The sequence below is a fragment of the Sorex fumeus genome, unplaced genomic scaffold (assembly GCF_029834395.1).
Source record: "Sorex fumeus unplaced genomic scaffold, SorFum_2.1 ptg000100l, whole genome shotgun sequence".
NCBI lineage: Eukaryota > Metazoa > Chordata > Mammalia > Eulipotyphla > Soricidae > Sorex > Sorex fumeus.
In genome coordinates, this window is record NW_026606157.1 from 4583526 (window position 1) to 4604853 (window position 21328).

Consider the following 21328-nt stretch of genomic DNA (forward strand, 5'->3'; position numbering starts at 1 on the left):
GGCTTTGGACTGCCATAAAAACCAATTGATTAGGAACTGAATCACTGCTCCAAACATCTTTTTAAAACCTTACTAGAGACTGAGTCTCAAAGTGATGAAGCTTTATGATGACTGTTGCAGTAACAAACAGATGAGGATTGCCTGGGAGTATGGGAGACCCAGCTACACATGCACAGTGCTCTATGTTGAAGTAGAGTGATTCCGAGAAGATTCTAAGTACTCCTCAGTGCTGGTTGCTGTGTGATTTCCTACAGAACATTGGCAACTACAGTTGGTGCCATGGTGTCCACATCTCTTCTGCTTTGCCCTGGCCTAACTTGGTTCTGAGGTGGGCTGGGCCCGTGTAAAAACCAGGGCTGCCGGCAACACCAAAAACCACTGGCAGATCCTGTTTCCCTGACACTAAATTAAGTGCTGCTTTCCTGCCCATCAGAGAGACACGTGACTCAGAGCAACTCATGCGAGTGGGTTTGCATCATCTGAGTTTAATAAGAAACAACCACAGTCTCCTCTGTGGGACAGAACTTTCTAAAAATCCTCGTGTGTGTGCGTGTGCATGTGCGTGTGTGTGTGTGTGTGTGTGTGCGCGCACGCACACCCTCACATGACCAAATTGTCAGCCCTTGTTGCCACAATTGCACGTATGATTATTGGCAATATTTTAGTAGCAAGTTATCTTTTTTTTTTTTTTTACAAGAAGGGAGGCTCAATGCAGTGACTCAGAGGGAGGGTGACAGACAGGATGACGGCGCTCGTTTGTGGGGTGTGAAAAGCATGAGACTGATACCCAGAGACGGTAGATAGAAGCAGGGCCGGGAGCACTGGTCCACGGTGGAAGCCTGCCACAGGTTGAGGGGGTGGGGGGTGGGGAGTGCAGTTAGGACAGAGAAGGGACCACAGTGACAATGATAGTTGGAAATGATCGCTCTGGACAAGAGCAGAGTGCGGAAAGGGGTATGCGTGATAACCTTTCAGTAACTGTTGCAAATCGGTACCTAAAAGGGGAGGGAGGGAGGGAGAGGGAGAGAGAGGGAGAAAGGTTGGTCTTGCCACAGAGGTAGGCTCTTGGGTGCTGAGGTAGCAGAGGGAAACTGGGCATTGGTGGTGGGTGGGAAATGGACCCTGGTGGAGGGACGGGTGTGGGAACATTGGATGACTGAAACCAGATCATGAACAGCTTTGTAACCGCGTATCTCACCGTGAGCCAGTAAAAAGGGTGGCTGTGGGCTGGAGCGATAGCACAGAGGGTAGGGCATTTGCCTTGCACGCGGCCAACCTGGGTTCGATTCCCAGCATCCCATATGGTACCCCAAGCACTGCCAGGAGTGATTCCTGAGTGCAGAGCCAGGAATAACCCCTGAGCATCGCTGGGTGTGACCAAAAAACCAAAAAAATTATAAATAAATAAACAAATAAGGGTGGCCGTGGGTATGGGGGGGGATGAAGGGCCGGAGAGTGAGCCCAGTGAGCTGAGCACAGGCTTTGCACACGGCACCAGGCCTTCTCTTTCCTGGCTGCCATCCCCCCCAACTCTGTCTCCTTTTTCTATGGTGACTCCCCCACCCTGTCCGTTGGCCCCTAATCTCGTGCAGCGGCCCCCTGCCTGCGTGGCTTACACCCGGGGCCCCTTGGGGCGCAGAGGCAGTGTAAGGCTCCCCAAGAGAAGTTCCTCTGAGCAGCCCCCGATGAAGGTCTGGGAGGGCCGCCACCCCACACTCCACACCCCACACCCCACACCCGCACCCTCCTTGGGACTAGAGCTGGGCTATGCCGGACTCAGCCCAGGGCCTCGCTGGTGAGGATCGTCCTGAGAGCCACCGTGAAAGCCACAGAGCACCCACAACGGATTTGGCGTTTAAGCGCTTCCCAGATGCACTGTGGCATCGGGGTGTTGACAACTCCTCTTCTTCCTCCTCCTCCTCCTCCTCCTCCTCCTTCTCCTTCTCCTCCTCCTTCTCCTCCTCCTCCTCCTCCTCCTCCTCCCCCTCCTCTTCCTCCCCCCTCCCCCACGCTTCTCCCTTGCTCCCTCCTCAAGGCTTTTTTTTTTCCCTTGTTTCTGAGAATGGAAAGACATATATAGTTCTTTCAGTTCCCGTTGAATTCCAAAGAAAGAAATGGGTAAAAAACCATTTCCTCTTCTACCTCCTAAGAGAGAGAAGCCGAGCGTCGAGTAGGCCTCGAGTGTTGCTTTCTGAGGGACAGCGAGGCGCTTCCTCAACACGCTCACTCCTCCTGACAGACCCAGCATTGTTCCGGAGGGGTCTGGCCCGCAGGGTCGGGGTGGTGGGCACCTTGAGATGGTTGTGGGGGAGGAAGGCCCTGAGCTGGGGCGGGGGGTGGGAGGGTGTCGTGAGAAGGACGGCCACACTCTGGGCTCCCCCCAGCTGAGGGTTGGGGGGCTGAGGCCACACCTGTGATCCAGTCAGTCAGCCAGAACAGTTGGTTCGTTTGGATTGGTTCATTTGTTTTTTTTCATATTTTATTTTATTTATTTATTTTAATTTTTATTAGTGAGACACCATGAGGTACAGTTGTAGACTTACAAATTTTTGTGCTGGGGTTTCAATTATGTAGCACTGTCCTCCTGTTGTTCATCGATTTCCTCGAGCGGGCCCAGTAACATCTCCATCGTGAGACTTGTTGTTACTATGTTTGGCATATCGAATACGTCACGGGTAGCTTGCCAGGCTTTGCCATGCGGGCGAGATACTCTCGGTAACTTGCCGGGCTCCCCGAGAGGGGCGGAGGAATCGAACTCGGGTAGGCCATGTTGGCTGCGTGCAAGGCAAATGCCCTACCCGCTGTGCTATGGCTCCAGCCCAGGTTTCAATTATACAGTGATCAAATACCCATCCCTCCACCAGTGCCCATTTCCCACCACCACGGATCCCAGTATCCCTCTCATGCCCATTCCCCCCCCCATTCCACCCTGCCTCTGTGGCCAGGCATTCCCTTTTGTTCTCTCTCTCTTATTGGGTGTTGTGGTTTGCAAAAGAGGCAATGGGTGACAATCATGTTTGGTCTATAGTCTACTTTCAGCATGGTTCATTTATTTTTGAGTCTCAGTGTGATGCGGTTACAAAGCTGATCACGGGGACTGGAGAGATAGCACAGCAGATAGGGCGTTTGCCTTGCACGCGGCCGACTGGGGTTCGATTCCCAGCATCCCATAGGGCCCCCTGAGCACCGCCAGGAGTAACTCCTGAGTACAAAGCCAGGAGTAACCTCTGCGCATCCCCAGGTGTGACCCAAGAAGCAAAAAAAAAAAAAAGAAAAAGCTGATCATAGTCGGGTTTCAGTCACACAGTGTCCCAGCACCATCCCTCCATCAGTGTCCATTTCCCACCACGAGTGACCCCAGTTTCCCTCCTGCTACCCCCCTTCCCCCTGCCCCTCCCTCTCGCGTTTGGGCTGCGTTTGGACCATACTCTCTCTGTCCAGCTTTGAGAACAGACCCCGCCCGGGTGTGGGCTACACCGCCCGCTCCAACTTCACTTTTCTTTCTTTTATTTGGTGCTCAGCACCCTTCATGGCCCCCCCGAGTCAGATAGGAGTGTTTGGAAGAACAGGTCCTCTGAGGGAACTTGACCCCCAGTAAATATCAAGTGTGAGCTACATTCACAGACAAAACCTGGGCCTTCTTCCTCCCAACTGTGCTTAGCTGGAGGGGGGTCCGCCCGCTCTCACCTGTCCAGTCCTGGACAGCTCTCAGAGGCACTTTCTTTCTCTGCCTAGTGTACTTCGAGAGACACTGCACCAAGAATGAAGCGGGCTGCTTCAGTTCCCTGGCGCTTATCATTCTACTGGAAGTCCCAAACACCATATTGGCCAACATCTTGTGTGTGTGTGTGTGTGTGTGTGTGTGTGTGTGTGTGTGTGTGTGTGTGTGTGTCCCACCCCCGTGCCAGTCCTTTCTTCCTGAAGACAACTCTCGGGATTGGGATTTTGTATTTAAACGGTGTGTTTTGTGCATCTGATTAGCATGCGTGTGTGTCCCTAAAGAGCGTCCCGGCCTCCTGCCTGCACTTCCTCCCTTTCTCCTCCTGCAAGCCACCAGAAGCCACTCACTGCGAACCCAGAGGACAGGGCCACACCTAGGCACTGCCAGGACTTTGCTACCAGGGGCCTGAGATGTGATCATCAGGGAGGGAGCAGGCCTGGGGGCTGGAGCACTTGCCTTGCATGCGGCTGACCAGGGTTCGATCCCCGGCACCCCATATGGTCCCCCAAGCACTACTGAGTATGGCCCCAAAACTTAAAAAAAAAATGGGGCTTATTCCATCAGCAGTAGACACATCATTTTCAATTTGTTACTTATATAATTTGATGGCAGTACATAACGTTTTATACACAGACTGATTTATTCATCTTAAGAGCCTTTAAAACGAAATTATTATTGAATGTAAGAGTTCCACGGAGACTTTAAATAAGCAAGTCTTTCATTTGATCTTCTAGTTACAGCAATTGATTATATGTCTGGTCATAAATAGTGAGAGAGGCAGGATGCCAGCAAACGCAGTTTGTGTGACTGTTGGTCAGTTTCTTGATGGCTGTCCTAAAAAACACCAGTTGACCCCGTCCTTCACTCGGGCCTGACCAGTGCTTGGTCCTCAGGCCAACCTGGTGGGTCTGACCCTTTCCCTCCAGTCCTCAACACCCTGACAGAGCCAAGTTTGTTTTCCAATGTTAGGACTTCAGAAACTTCACCTATTCTAGAATAAAAAACAGAACAGATCTTCCTTTATGTTAATGTTAGTTCTCTCTCTCTCTCTCTCTCTCTCTCTCTCTCTCTCTCTCTCTCACACACACACACACACACACACACACACACATACACGTCAGGTATCTGTACCTCGCAACATGAGAGCCAAGAGAGAAGACAGCTTTAATTTTCTCATAAGAAATCCTGGCATGGCGCAGGGAGCATGATGGGGAGGACATTTTTGCCTTGCACACGGCTGATCCAAGTTTGATCCCTGGCACCCCATATTGTCCTTCTGCAGCCATTAGTGCAGAACCAGGAGTAACCCCAGAGCATCGCCAGGTGTGACCCAAAAACAAAAACCAGAAGAAGAAGAAGAAAGACAGAAACCCTGGCGGTGCTGTGGAGTTCCCTGGGTCAGTGCTCATTTCAGCAGCTATCTGAGTGGTCTGATGCGGCCACCAAGCATCTTTCCAGCGTAATATAGAAGGACAGTTTGCAGATCTTCTTTCCCAGGTGGCATTTATACTGGTCCTCACGTGAGCACAGCAGGGAGAGCATTTGGTCTTATTCCTTGCCGTTCCTGGACCTGGGACAGTCCTGAAAAGCAAAGGAGAGATCATCCCACAGTGCGACGGCTTGTCCAGTCGGGGGAAAGAGAGAACCCAAAGAGCACCTCAGCACTACCTGGGGGGCTGGGCTGCCCCCACCACTTAAGCTGTATTACCCTGCCGGAAAGATAGCACAGTGGGTAGGACACTCGCCTTGCACGTGGCCAACCCAGGTTCAATCCCCAGCATCCCATATGGTGCCCCGAGCACTGCCAGGAATAACCCCTGAGGACCGCTGGGTGTGCCCCACCCTCCAAAATAAAAAATTGGGTTCTTGATCTGCTCTGGGTTCCAGCGTTGCTCACCACGCCTGCCGGCTCTGTGAGGGGAACCTTCGGGTCTCGTGGAGCGGGTCCACCCTGCCCATCGCCGCCTGGGGACCGGCCACACCTCGTCCCGTGGTGCTGGGTTGTGTGTACTCAGCGTCCTGCGCCTTCACAGTCTCCACGCTGACATTGCGACGTTTTTAAAAACACTCGTTTGGCAAAGCTTGGTTTATTGGCGCTCAGCGGCGTTCCTTTGACTCCTTCCATGACTGATGCAGAAATGGTTTATCCTTGGCCGTCCCAGTACTTTAAAATACGCCGTTCGTTCATTTGAAAATGAAGTGCTGATACATAAAAATGATTTTGAAATATAAAAATATCTTCAAAGTTTCCATGTTGAAAGAGCTGTGAGGATGGAAGTCCCATCGGTCACTTGGAAGTTACCACATTTAAGCAGTTAATATTTTTCGATTTGTCATGTTGTTCATTTATTTTCATTTGTTTCTGATGAGATGGTTAGGAAACATTACACTGCATCTTCTGCGTGGTCGTAGGTTTTGTAAAATGTGACGATTTTTTTTTTCTCATTACCTATAAAATCTGTTGTCATCACTTAGGTTTTTGTTTGTTTGTTTGCTTTTCGGGTCACACCTGGCGATGCTCAGGGGTTACTCCTGGCTTTGCACTCAGGAATCACTCTTGGCAGTGCTCAGGGGACCATGTGGGATGCTGGGAATCGAACCCAGGTAGGCCGCGTACAAGGAAAACGCCCTACCCACTGTTCTCTCGCTCCAGCCCCTCACTTACAGTTTTTAGAAACTAATCTTGAATGGCTATAAAATATTTCATTTTGCAGACTTTGGAATGGAATGGTTTATAAAATATATTTTTTGATTTAGTAACGAAGAGTTAAATTTTAGAGGTCGTGTAGAAGTCAGGGCAAATAAATATAAAATTGAGAGGATATCTTGGTCTACCTCTTCCAGTGACACAAATATAGTTAGAACTGTATGGGCCAGGCCAGGGACAACAGGCTAAGCAAAGCATATGGGAGACCCAGGCTTGATCTCTGGCCCATGGTCCCGGGAGCACCCAATGGGAGGACCTCATGCTCTAAGCTGCCTCCCTACTCCTCAGCATCCATTGGTATGGCCCAAAAATGGGAGATGGAGAGAAAGGAAAGAACAAAGTAGGTTGATTCTTTATTTCATTTTAAAAAAATAGTCCAGTAGTAATATGTGAGGCAATCTGTATTCTATCCCCAGTACCACAAATGGTCCCCCAAGCCCCACCAAGTGTGACCTCTGAACATAGAGCAGGGAGTCAATTCTGAGCACTGTAGCCAAAAAAACCAACCAAATAGGGCTGAAGCAATAGCACAGTGGGTAGGGTGTTTTCCTGGCACGCAGCCAACCCGGGTTTGATTCCCAGCATCCCATATGGTCCCCCGAGCACAGCCAGGAGTAATTCAAGTCACAAGACTTTTGCATTTAAGTCTCCTTGTAGATTTTCCATGAATTTTCATGTCAGTTCAATCATAATAATACCTAGTAAAAGAAAAGACCACTTTGAGTTCTTTGAAAAAGTAAACAAATAATATATTTCAGATTCGTTGGGGTTGTGGTCTTCTTGTTTTATTTTTGAGTCATCCCTGGCAGGGCTTCCATCTGTGACGTCAGGGATCGAACCCAGGTCGGCCATGTGTAAGGCAAACACCCTACTCATTGTTCTGTCTCCGGCTCCTAGTCGTGGTCTTTTAAATATAAGGTAAAATCACAAGGTTTGGGGCCACACCTGGCGGTGTTCAGGGGCTGTTCACGACCCAGTCAGTGCATGGAGTACCACGCAAGCATAGGGATCGGACCCCCAACCCCAGCTCCCACACATGCAAAGCATCTCTCAGCCCGGTGAGCCTCTCCCTGGACCCACACCCACGGGTTTTATTAGCGTCATTTTTCTTCAAAACACCAATCTTCGGAGTAATGGAACTATGGAGGTGCCCATTTAAATCGCTTTCACTTTGAGGGGACACCGTTTTGGGGCAATATTATGTCCTTCATTGCTTCCCCATCCTCGTTGTTCTCTGACCTTGCCAGATCAGCTCAGTGTCACGTATGTTCAAGAGGCCACGGAAGTCACCTCTCGCTCTGCAGAAGCATGTGTAGCACTAAGGCCTTCCAGACTGTTGGGGTTCGTGCTGGCGTCATCCACTCCCACCCCCAGGCCGGAGCACAGAGTGTCCCAGGGATATGGTACGGGCCCAGGGGGCTGTTTTCCAGTCGCTGTACTGATTTGGGGGAAGGGAGCTTGTGTCTTTATGTCCCATCTACCACCGGGCATTAGCTTGATCCTGTTCCTCCTTGAGCAGAGGCTTTCGAAGGCTCCCGCGGTTCCTGCAGAGACGCCCCTAGCTCCCATCAGAACTCTTCGCCTCCTTCCACACTATTTTGGCGAAATATCAGAATTTATCCACTTTCGCGTTCCTGGTGTTCATTGCATTTAATTGCCTGAGTCTTACACACTTACTCTAGAAGAGATTAAACCTTCCAACTCTGTTCATCAGTTTATTGCTTACAAATGATCTAAACTCACATCCAACGTGAGACCTTAAGTTTCTGTTTCGTACTTTTCAAGATCAGCAGGTGAGACCGTCATATAAGCTGTATGTGGTTAAGATACCACTCCAAATAAAAGGCTTTGCCCATGGGATGGAGAGATAGTTCACTTGATAGGGCATTTGCCTTGCATGCAGCCAACTCTGCTCTCCGGTGTCCCAGGTGGTCCTCCGAGTACCATCAGCGGTAATTCCTAAGTGCATAGCCAGACATAATCTCCGAACACAGTCAGGCGTGACCCAAAATAAATAAGTAAATATCGTTGTCACCGTGTCTCAACACCTGTGTAAAGTGTTTGCATAAAAAACTGAAAATATACTGCTGTATACATGTTAAATCATTTAATGGAATACTGAAAATACATTACACTCCATCAGTTCTGTTGCAGTGGTCAATATTTTTTAGTTTATGTTTGTTAAAACGCTGTGCTTTACCAAGTTACTCATATTACAGTTATTTCAGTCATAAGAAGTTCCAGTCCTGCCACCAATGTGACCTGCCCCCCCCTTAGAAGACACATAACAAATTTATTTTATATTGCTTACTCCAAGAAAACTTAAATGAATGGCAAGTGCAGTATCAGGAGATAAATAAAAGTTCATTTGTGATGATTGATTGCTATATGATTTTAACCTATGTGAGTAAAAAAAAAAATGAAAATCACTTGATACAATATAATATAATGCCTATTCTCATTTACATGGATAAGTTTTCAACTCTGGTATCTAAAATATATTGCATTGATTTTTATTTTGTTCTTGGGTCTCATTATGGTAATAATTCTGTCTTCCTTGTCATTTGTTTTTAATTCTTTGCTAATATATTTTAGAGCTTCCATGAAGTAGGTAAAGCCTACAACTATAAAATTTAGTAAAAGTGAAGAGAATGAAGAAAATTTAAAGGGAGAAATGTGAGTGGCTTATAAAAGTATCATAGACTAAAGTGTTTTTTTCCTGTGAAAGGAAAAATTAGAACAACTAATAAGACAGAGAGCATTCAATACAAATGAGACATTAGTTCCTTATAGAAAGTGTATAAAATCCTTTAGCAAGCTAGGAGTAGATGTGCCTTCGTTAATCTAGTAGAGGGCAGCCCCCCTGTGTCATGTGCCGAGAAGTCGGTCCTACCCTTTAAAGCACCTTCTTCAGTGCTTCTTGTAAAACTGGTTTCAAGGCTGTGAATTCCCTAAGCTGCTGCCCGGCCCTGAAAAGCTTCGTATCCTAACTTCAAATCCGAGTGCTAATCTAGCAGGAGAGAATGTTCTTGGTGAAGAGTACATTTCCTTCAATCTCTGTACTGGATCCCTACATCCCCTTCTGGCTTGGAGTGGCACTTTATCATTTTTTTTTAATTGAATCACCGTGAGATACAGTAACAGACTTACCAATGTTCATGATTATGTTTCAGTCCTACAATGATCAAGCACCCATCCCTCCACCAGTGTCCATTCTCCACCACCAGTGTTCCCAGTATCCCTCCCGCCATCCCCACACACACACACACCCTCTGCCTCTGTGGCAGGCACATTCTTTTTAACTCTCTCTCCTTTGGGGTGTTATGGTTTGCAGTACAGGTACTAAGAGGCCTTCATGTTTGGTCCATAGTCTACTTTCAGCACGCATCTCCCATCCCAAGCGATCACTCCAACCATCATTTACTTGGTGGTTCCTTCTCTATCCCAGCTGCCTTTTCCCCCAGCATGTGACACCAACTTTGAAGCCATGGAACGATCCTCCTGACCCTTGTCTCTACTGTCCTTAGGTGTTAGTCTCCTGTTTTATTACTTTATATTCCACAAATGAGTGCAGTCATTCTGTGTCTGCCCCTCTCTTTCTGGCTAATTTCGCTTTGCATGATACTTTCCATGTCCATCTACTTACATGCAAATTTCATGATTTCATCTTCACTAACAGCTGCATTGTGTAGATGTACCAGTTTCTTTAACCAGTAGTGTTCTTGGGCACTCGGGTTTTTTCTACATACTGGCTACTGTAAACAGTGCTGCAATAAATATGCAAGTGCAGATGCCATTTCTACTGTATTTTTTTTTTTTTTGGCATCTCCGGGATATATTCCCAGAAGTGGTATTGCTGGGTCATATGGGAGCTGAATTTCTAGTTTTTGGAGGAATGTCCATTTTGTTTTCCAAAAAGGCTGAACCAGTCAGCCTTCCCACCAACAGTGAATGAGAGTCCCTTTCTCCCTACATCCGTGCCAGCACTGGTTGTTCTTGTTCTTTTTGATGTGTGCCAGTCTCTGTGGTGTAAGGTGATATCTCATTGTTGTTTTGATGTTCATCTCCCTGATGATTAGTGGTATAGAGCATTTTTTCATGTGCCTTTTGGCCATTTGAGTTTCTTTTTTAAGGAAGTTTCTGTTCATTTCTTCTCCCCATTTTTTGATGGAGTTGGAGGTTTTTTTTTTTTCTTGTAAAGTTCTACCAGTATCTTGTATATCTGGCTAGTAAGCCCCTATCTGATGGATATTGGGTAAATAATTTTTCCCATTCCAGGGGCTCTTTCCGTATTTTGGTCACTGTTTCTTTTGAGGTGCAGAAGCTTCTTAGTTTAATGCAGTCCCATTTTTTTATATTTGTTCCCACGTGCTTGACCAGTGGTGTTTCATCCTTGAAGATGCTTTTAGCTTCAGTATCGTGGAGGGTTCTGCCTACATTTCCCTCCATGTGTCTTATGGATGCAGGTGTGATATTGAGGTCTTTAATCCATTTGGATCTGACTTTTGTGCTTGGCATCCGTAGCACTCTACCCCCTTTCCACACCTTCTCCTCCTCCTACTTGGACGCTTCCCTCCGCTGTAGACGTTGCCGTCTTCCTGTCCTAGCATCCGGCCCTTTCAAGTGACATGTTTCCTCCTGAACACCAGTTCTCGTGTTCTTTGTTTCTCTTGTCTTTGGGTTTTCGTTATTCCCCCATTATGTTTCTCTATCCCCCACATATGAGAGAGATAACTCTTATCTCCCCCCCCTTCTCTCTCTCCCTCCCTCCTCTTCGTTGGCATGATTACTCTCCAGGTCCCTCCATATAGAGCAGATTCCATGACTATCTTTATGGCCAAGTAATATTCCATTATGTGAGCTTGTTGGCCTTCTAAGCATCTTCCACATCAGGTTTGCTGTGCTCCCACATGTGAAGTTGGCAGAAGCCATCGCCCTCGTGGGTGAGCTTTAGGAGTTGGGCCCTTTGCTGCAGCAAGTTCGGGTGTGGAGGCTGCCAAGCTGGCCAGAGGGCGTGAAATCTACTCACCGCCCCCCTTCCCCACCCCAGTTCTGCAGAGGTCATGGAGTCGCTAGCCGGGCAGTTCGTCAGCCTGGAGCAGTGTGGCTGTGGGCACAGCTCAGGGGTGGAGGGCTGGCACCTCCTATGGCGGGGTCCATGGGCCTTTTGTTTACTTCTTTTTAGTGTCTGGACGTACATATCTGTGCCGTGTGTCCAGCAGAAATAATATTAATGAAAATGGAGCTTGGGGGAAAGAAACCACGTAAAGTTTGCCAGAAAGTTTGTGACGTGTGGTTGTTGATTTCAGCAGTACTGAACACATGTAATAGTTTTGCGTTTTGTTTGTATGTATGTGTGTGTGTGTTTTAAGATTAAGAAAGAAATATTCAATAAGACATCTTAAATTTTCCTCAGTGATGAAACGGAGTTTCCTAAGGTCAGGCATACTAATAATATCTCATGAACTGCAGGATGTTCTGACATGTCACCTAACTTTAAAAACACTATTTTGGGGCTGTAGCGATAGCACAGCAGGTAGGGCGTTTGCCTTGCACACGGCCAACCCGGGTTCAATTCCCAGCATCCCGTATGGTCCCCTGAGCATCGCAGGAGTAATTCCTGAGTGCAGAGCCAGGAGTAACCCCTGTGCACTGCCGGGTGTGACCCAAAAAGTAAATAAATAAAAACAGTAATTTGGGGGTAGAGAGATAGTACAGTGGACTGGGTACTTGACTGACATAGGTTCGAACCCAGGCATATCCCATATAGTCCCCTGAACATCACCACAAATAATTCCTAAGTGCAGAGCCTGGAGTAAACCGAGAATCGCCAGGAGTGATTCCTGAATGCAGGGCCAACAGTAACCCCTAAGCAGATGTGGCCCAGAAAACAAGTGTGCGTGTGTGTGTGTGTGTGTGTGTGTGTGTGTGTGTGTGTGATATCCAGTATGTCAAGGCCCAGCATCCTGTCAGGTGTCTACCAGCTTTAACTTTGTGTGTTTTCCCTTTCTTCCTTCTGTTGTTTTAAAAATACAGTAAAAGACAATCTTGCTCGACCCAGAAAGAAACTGTTTTTTTGGCAAAATTCTTCCTTTAACTCAAAGCAATAAAAAGTTTTTCCAGTAAACATAACGAGTAGATCTTTATCCATTTAGGCGATTTGTCTATTTTACTTAAGATTTCCTTCAGATGCCATTTTTCTATAGGAGTCTCTGCAGGGTCACAGGGCCCCATTATTTCTGGGGGTTCTTTAGAAAAAATAGAAACATCATAAACTGGCAGCCCTCCTCCAGTGGCACTTTATATTTTTTTCAGGGGGCCATTGGCTAGATCCCTCCTCCCGGGCAGAGGGTCCCAGGACCACCACAGTGAGACCTGGGCCAGTAGTTCTGGCCATGTCTTTTAATAAGCACAATGCCCAGGTAGTAGTCTTGTAAGGTTTTTTATTTGTAAGTTTGACCTGGTATCTAATGTGCCAAAATTGGGCTGCAACATAATGGAAATTGGTAGATATTATTATTATTATTATTATTATCGTCATCATCTTTCCTTTCTTCCCTACTTCACCAGTTTAATTTGTTTAAATATTTAAAGAAAATTTAACTGATCTGGAAAAACCCCACATTAATATTCCTGGATGCCTTTATCACACGCAATGCCAGTTTGTCTCCATACTAGCCAAAAATCTTGTTAAGACCAAGTCAGTTTTTTTCCACTGTTTTATTCGCATAGGATAACTCTAATTAATAAACATCAGTAGGGGGGAAAGTATGACACTCAATTTTACAACTATAGACATACATTTTCACACCATCAAGCTTTTTTTTTAATGCTGACTTTTTTTTTATTGGTTCATTTTCCTTGCTTATAGATTTTTTATTTATTCTTCCTGCTGTGTATATATTTCAATATCTGTAGGGTAAAGAAGACACACCATCAAATTTTAAAGGTTCCCGTTTACCAAAATTATCTCAAATTACATTTGAAATATATTTGGGTTGTTCAAGGCACCGTGCTATTCTTATTTTTCATGAGTCACCTACCAAGTATACAATGCAATGATCGCAGAAGCCAGTTAACATAACTATTTATTTATTTATTTATTTATTCTTCTTGGGTCACATCCATTGATGTTCAGGGGTTACTTCTGGCTCTGCACTCAGGCATTACTCCTGGCGGTGCTTGGGGGACTCTATGGGATGCCAGGGATTGAAACCAGCTCAACCGCATGCAAGGCAGATGTCCTACCTGCTGTATTATCGCTCCAGCCCCTAACATAACTTTGTCCCCACCGGTGAGGAGTGAATTTGGTGGTAGTATGTAGCGCTCTAAGTGACATTTGCACACCCAAGAGGCACAGGAGACGGAAGTGTTTCAAACGTCCAGCACCTGCGGATTTGAATTTCTCTCTCCACTGTCCCCCTAACCTTGACGTTCTACTGAGCTGCAGCTCATTTGCGACGATCTTGGAGAACAGTCTGTGGAAATAGAAATGCCAACGTTTTCTCTTTCCTCTTTTTTTCCTCAGCCACAATGAAAGGAAAGTGACGTGCAAGCACCCCGTGACGGGACAGCCATCCCAGGACAACTGCATTTTCGTGGTGAATGAACAGTGAGTCTGGCTTCCGGCTTGCACCGCAGGCCCCAGCCCTAGAGGGTGGGGAGAGGCCGAGGGCCGTTTTTTTTTTTTAATTACTCTAGACAGCAAATGATCTGGACCTTTGCTATCTAGTGTAATAATGGCCAGCACTATTGGTTTATACTGTGCAGTTAAGAAACACAACTTTAATTATTTTTTTCATGAGAAATATAATTTTAAATTTTTGATCGTTATCACGGAGAGCTCAGTCTCTCAGGATGCAAAGTCCACAAAACTATAAACTTAATCACGTTATTAAACTACTCTGAGCTCATTTTTTTCCCCCTCGTAAGCAGATCAGCTACTCGTAATTACCACGTCTCAGCATTTTTATTAGCATCGAATTAACTATGTGTGAACATATTTATATAAGTCTCACAAAATTAGTCATCAAGATTATTGATACTGTTCATTATTAGAAGAGTTGATCTTGTAATTAAATTTTAGATTTTCTGGCGAGAGGATTAAAGTCTATCTAACGATGCTGCATTGCAATGAACATCTGATTCACTTACATTGTGCTTAAGAGGAATATTGCATATATTGGAAAGCAGATGTGTATATATGTACCTGTAAGTTCTTTCTCTCAAGCCTGTCCGGTACTCTTTGTCTTTGGCTGTTTTAATAACATAGGGCCCGAGCGTTGTTAACTCACCTGCTCCTTCATCAGCAAGCAGATCCCACGCACAGCACGTTCTTGCATTTTTTTTGCATACTGTGTTTTCAGGGCTGTCGCCAACATGACGTCTGAAGAGAAGAAGGAGCGCGCAATAAGCATGATGAATGAAGCGTCCAGCTACAACCTGGCCTCGGACTATGGGGCGCACCCCATGAGCCCAGTGGGCAGGGTGAGTTGCCTGCACCCTGTCAGTCAGTGATGAGAGCTACAGTTACCGCAGGGTCTGTTTCTGTGACTCGCGGGGCACTGGAAATTATGCAATTTGCGTTTTTTTTGATTATTACAGGGACCTACTTACACTTGGCATGAGAAACTAATGAATTGGAATTGGAATAAACCAGATTATACCGTAATCATTTCCTGATGACATTTTTAGACATTTTAGAAACCTTCCACAGTTCAGATAGTTCAAACAGTTTCACCAATGTGATGGATCAGAGTTGCGTAGTTTCTGGAATCAACTTACGTGGTAAAGCTAAAGATGACGGTACTAGCCTAGAAATCCTTTTGGAAACTCCATACCTGAATGGGGCTTAGGCTAAAATTAGAATGGGTAATTGGAAATCCATCCGTGATCCGCCTAATGGAATCGTATATACATAAGACTCATCGAGGGGCTTGGGAACGTCCCCGCCGAGAAGGGAGCCACTGTCCAGGGGTGCGGGAGGGCGCCATCAGCCTGGCAGTGGGCCCAGGGCATTGCCCTCCTCCTCATCAGAAACGGAATCGTGTCGTGCTGCTCTCTGAGTCAGCCTCGTGCGTCCATAAAAACTCGTAGCTGTTGCCGGTTGTCTTTCATCGGTAACACGTTTGGTTGTGTTTGGACGCCACACTTGGCAGTGGTCAGGGCTACTCTTGGTTTAGCATCACTTGGGGTGAGCGGGTTACCAGGCGGTACAGGGATCAAGTATGGGCCTTCAGCCATTGACTATCTCCCGGCCCCATTCAATGTTTTAAGTGCAGGATTTTTCGTATAAAAATTCCTTGAAAATCTTAGAAAATGTACTGATAAATCTGAATGGATAATAGCTTCAAAGCTACTACTCAGTTCCTGAATTAATAAAAGCACCATGGGACGGTAACACAGAAATCTTCATTTAAAATCTGCCATTTTATCATTGAACGATTAAATTGCAGTTATTCTACAGAAGTGGTAGTAGGCAGTTACTTAATTTGGAATTTGAAGTTTTGTGGGCTGTGCACATAAATAAAAACATCTACATGTGGGACCAGAACTATGATACAGACTTAAGGTACTTGCTTTGCATGTAGCTAACTCCAGTTTGATCCCCAGTACCCCTTATGGTCCTTTGAACCCCATCAGGAGTGATTCCTGAGCACAGAGCTAGGAGTAGGCCCTGAGCACACGCGGGTGTGGCCCAAAATCCAGAATCAAACACAAAATTTCAAGAAATGTGAATTCTAATTTTTGTGTAGAATATCAGTAGGCTTATTGAGCATTGTAATGTTGCTTTCATTGATCTTAATTAAAGCCTAGAAAACTAGTAAGTGGATCGAGGCACGTAGGTCCAAAAGGAGGGTGAGCTCTTGCCTCATGCTCTGCGGCAAAACCTTCAGACGAATCCACTGTTGAAATGTTAAAAATGAAAATCTCAGGCTGGAGAGAGATTATGGGAGGCAAGGCAGGGGGTGTTACGTGGCCTTGCCTGCCACAGCCTCTGGTTCTGGCCCCAGCACCTCACCTCCGTAGGGTCCCCCATGTACCTTCAGGGGTCACAGAGGACAAGGCCAGGAACTGGCCAGGTGTGGCCAAAAACCCTTCTCTAAATATCTCTGTAAAAACCAGTGATGGATGATGCAATCAAAAAAAAAAAAAAACAAAGAATTCCGGATGCAGATGGGCTTTCTCAATATGCCATAAAATGCAGAAGTCACAGTGGGAAAGAATGAGAAATTCAGCGACATTTATCATTTGTGATAATAGCTGCAATTTATTGAACAATTAAGTACTACTTCCTTTATAATTAAAGAAATGCTATGAATCAATAAGAAAAAAGGCTTACAACCCAGTTTTTTTAAATGGGCAGATTATGTAAAAATCACTTGTCTAAAAAAGGAAGTAGAGAACTTTTCTCCCAAATATGTGACAAAGATTTGCAGACTCAAACATAATGTGAAGAGTCTTAATTTAAATCAAGGAGGGAAAGTACCATTTTTACTTGCCAGACAGAATTTATCTAGACAGGAGTATATTTTAAAATGGGGGGCGGGACTATACCATCCAGAAATATTTATCATTTTTGTCTAGGTTAAAAGGTACCGTACAGGGGGCCAGAGAGATAGTACAGCAGGTAGGACGTTGACCTTGCACTCAGCTGATCCAGGTTCAATTCCGACATTCCACAGGGTTCCCCTGTGGAGTAGTTCTTGAGTGAAGAGCCAGTAGTGACCCCCAGTACTCCTGGGTGAGACCCAAAAAAGCCACACACACACACACACACACACAAAAGTACAGTACAAGTAAGAAGTCTGTCATGTTGAATGAGTAAATAGACATTCTATTTAGAGAGGTGAGTTTCAGTAACTAGTGAAACAGAAGAGCTACTAGAAGTGTTGTCTTTTGAGGGGGAAGAAAGTTGTCCCCTAATGACAGAACACTGAGCACCTTTTATCTCTCGGGGTGCACTGGCTTGCACCGGAGATGGAAAGTGAGAGCCCAGGAAGGAAAGCTAGCCTACTCTCGGCTTATCTTCTAAGTTCTGATACTGTGTTTAATCATTAGCTCTTCGGAAATAAATTGAAATTTGCCAAAGAAACATAGTTTAGCAAAATTGAAAAAAAAATATATATATGGACTTAAAATGTTGACAATGTAATAATAAGCTCCACGAAATGGATTTTTGCCGTATGCTAGACTGAAAGACCCTAGATTAGCCTTGAAAAATAAGCTGGAAGAGTGTCCTTTTTTCCCCACATCCACGCCAACACTGGTTGCTTTTGTTCTTTTGAATGTCTGCCAGTCTCTGTGGTGTGAGACGATATCTCATTGTTGTTTTGATTTGCATCTCCCTGATGGCTAGCGATGTGGAGCATTTTTTTTCCATGTTCCTTTTGGCCATTTGTATTTCTTTTTTGAGGAAACTTCTGTGCATTTCTTCTCCCCATTTTTTGATGTACAGTTCTACTTGGGTCTTGTATATCCTGGATATTAATCCCTTATCAGATGGGTACAGTTTTGTACAGTTTTTCTTGTACAGTTCTACTTGGGTCTTGTATATCCTGGATATTAATCCCTTATCAGATGGGTATTGGGTAAATATTCTTTCCCATTCTGTGGGCTCTTTCTGTATTTTGGTCACTGTTTCTTTTGAAGTGCAGAAGCTTCGTAGTTAGATATCGTCCCATTTGTTTATGTTTGCTTCCACTTGCATGGTCAGTGCTGTTTCATCCTTAAAGATGTTTTTAGCTTCACTGTTGGTGGAAATGCCCACTAGTTGTTTCTGGAAAACAATATGGGCAGTCCTTCAAAAACTAGAAATTGAGCTTCAATAGGACCCCGCAATACCACTTATGGGAATATATCCCAAGGATGCAAAAAAGCATAGTAGAAATGACATCTGTACCTATATGTTCATTGCAGCACTGTTCACAATAGCCAAAATCTGGAAACAGCCCAAGTGCCCTAGAACAGATGACTGGTTAAAGAAACTTTGGTACATCTACACAATGGAATACTTTGCAGCTGTCAGGAGAGATGAAGTCATGAACTTTGCTTATAAACGAATAGACAGGGAGAGTATCATGCTAAGTGAAGTGAGTCAGAAAGAGAGGGACAGACATAGAAGGACTGCACTCACTTGTGGAGTATAAAACAACATAACATGGGGCTGACACCTAAGGATAGTATATTAACGGGACAGGAAGATTACTCCATAGCTGGAAGCCTGTGTCATGAGCAAAGGGGAGAAGGCAGCTGGAATAGAGAAGGGATCACTAAGAAAATGGTGGCTGGAGGAATCGGTCGGGATGGGAGATGTGTGCAGAAAGTAGATAAAGGACTAAACATGCTAACCTCTCGGTCTGTATTGCAAACCATAATGCCCAAAAGTAGAGAGAGCTTATGGGTAATAATGTCTGCCATGGAGGCAGGGGGAGGGTGGGAAAGGGGGGAAGGGTATACCGGGGATATTGGGGGTGGGGAATGTGCACTGGTAGAGGGATGGGTGTTTGATCATTGTGTGATTGTAACCCAAACATGAAAGCTTGTAACTATCTCATGGTGATTCAGTAAAATTTTAATAAATAAATAAATAAGCTGGAGAGGTTGTAACTTCACCCTCGCTTGAGTGAGGTCCTTGGTTCAGCTCCCAGCACTGCCCAAAAAGAAGAAAAGACAATTAAGAGATAATTTGACATTTGTCTGCAGAGAGCCTCAAATTCAGTGTTTTGGTTTTTGATTACTACCACCATTCCTGCCAAAATAAATGTTTTAAACGATTACATACCTTTCTGTGTACTTTCTGAGACTAGAGTAATCACCATCTGCTTGGTATTATTCAAATTCAGACTTGTCCAAAGTGAAGAGAACAGTAGATGACATTAAGCAGATCTTTCTGATCATGCTTTGATTTCATGTGGCATGCGTAATTTGTATTTTAAGGATATTCCTTTTCTGACTTGACACAGTTAATTTTCTTTAATTGAAACAGTATTAGATATCAAACCAACAAAATAACTTTTGGTTTATTCTTAAAGATTCACTAACTTTTTACTTAATGTTTATTGAATTTGTATAATGGGACATGTATGTGTGTGTTTAGTGAGTTTATGTAATGGGACATCGCTCTGTAGAGTGCGTGTGAGATGCTATGTATTATATAATGCTAGTATCTGACAACGTTTCTGTTATTTTTAAAACAAAATTTGTAAAACTTGTGGTTCTCTTCCATTTTCCCGGGGGTTAAAAGTCCATGTGGCATTCTTAGACTGGAGACAGTGAAGTTAGCAGAAGCAAAACCGCAGCCGTTCAACTGAGAGGATTTTGTCCCTCATGCCTTAGAACAGCTACAAAAGTTATAAATTGGGCTGGAGCGATAGCACAGCGGGTAGGGAATTTGCCTTGCAAATAGCCAACCCAGGTTCGATTCCCAGCATCCCCTAATGTCCCCGGAGCACTGCCAGGAATAACTCCTGAGTTCAGAGCCGGGAGTAACCCCTGGGCATCAACGGGTGTGACCCAAAAAGAAAAAAATTACACAAAAAGCAAACTCAAACACCAAGGGCTGCGGACCATGTATTATGTTATGAGTATGTGTTTGTTTTTCTCCTTAGACTTCACGGGCGTCTAAAAAAGTTCATAACTTTGGAAAGCGATCCAATTCAATTAAAAGGAACCCCAACGCTCCGGTGGTGAGGCGCGGCTGGCTGTACAAGCAGGTGGGTACCCACAGCAGCACAGTGGGGTGCACAGAACCCCCCCCACACACACACACACCCTCCCCCTGACATCACTGTGCCAGCAATGACACCTGAGTTACCAAGCCCCTAGACAGGCTGGTTCAGATATTTCTAAACTTGAAGTATCTGCTCTCCTAAACTGTTAAGGGTTGAGGGTAGGGTTAGGGGCTAGAGCGATAGCACAGCAGGTAGGATGTTTGCCTTGCAAGCAGCTGACCCGGGTTCGATTCCCAGCATCCCATATAGTCCCCTGAGCACCTCCAGGAGTGATCCCTGACTGCAGAGCCAGGAGTAACCTCTGAGCATAGCTGGGTGTGACCCAAAAAAGTCAAGGAAAAAAAAAAAAAGAAATGTCGATAGATTGGGAGGTCTATGGTTGTGATGTCTGTGGGACCTTATCAGTTCCGGAATTAGCACGGATGCGCATACTTCACCTCCATGAGTTTTATGAAATCATCCTAGAGGATGTGGCTTTCTGTTTTACTCTGTGGTTTGCAGCAGGGTTTCAGATAAAGTTGCAATAATTCCAAGGTGATGCACTGGGCATTTGAGGCCATTCTTACTCTTAAGTCTCTCCTTGCCGTGATTCTATGCACCTCAAGGTGATACTGAGTGAGTTGAAGAGAAGGCCCAAGATGGTATTTATTATTCTGCCTGGAGTTGCTCGTGTTTGCTTTCAGATGAATGACCCAATAATTTTGCTCATTGAAATTTAGTATGAATTTGTTAGGAAACATTAAATAGAGATGATTCGTCTGAAAGTTGAGTGGCTACTGAGCCAATATATTGGAAATGATCATTATAAAATCAAGAAAATTCCTGATCATTCATTCAAGTCTGTTGGTTTCACTAGTTTCTCACTGAGTTGATTAATTGAATAAATTAGATAACAACTTGTTTTGTTTTGTTTTGTTTTGGCTTTTTGGGTCACATCTGGCAATGCTCAGGGGTTACTCCTGGCTCTGCATTTGGGAATTACTCCTGGCCATGATTGGGAAACCATATGGGATGCCGGGGATTGAACCCAGGTTGGCTGTGTGCAAGGCAAATTCCCTACCAGCTCTACTAGCTCTATTGCTCAGAACCTAGATACCAACTTTTTAGGGTTTTTTTTTTTAAATGATTTCTCCTATATTTTAAGCTTTTGCTAAGAGTCATTTAAAA

At 45.1% G+C, this 21328-nt stretch overlaps 1 protein-coding gene across 4 annotated transcripts in view; it reads left to right on the forward strand.

Moving 5' to 3' along the window:
* Nucleotides 1-21328, forward strand: part of PLEKHA5 (pleckstrin homology domain containing A5) — a 216606-nt gene that overhangs the window by 114292 nt on the left and 80986 nt on the right. For all 4 annotated transcript variants that reach the window (XR_008795227.1, XR_008795226.1, XM_056134569.1 and 1 more), the window contains exons 4-6: nt 13957-14040; nt 14795-14915; nt 20039-20143. Coding sequence is in view for 2 of the 4 variants with exons in the window: in XM_056134569.1 (XP_055990544.1) it covers nt 13957-14040; nt 14795-14915; nt 20039-20143 (310 nt within the window). In the remaining 2 variants the exon portion in view is untranslated. The remainder of the gene's footprint in view (nt 1-13956; nt 14041-14794; nt 14916-20038; nt 20144-21328) is intronic.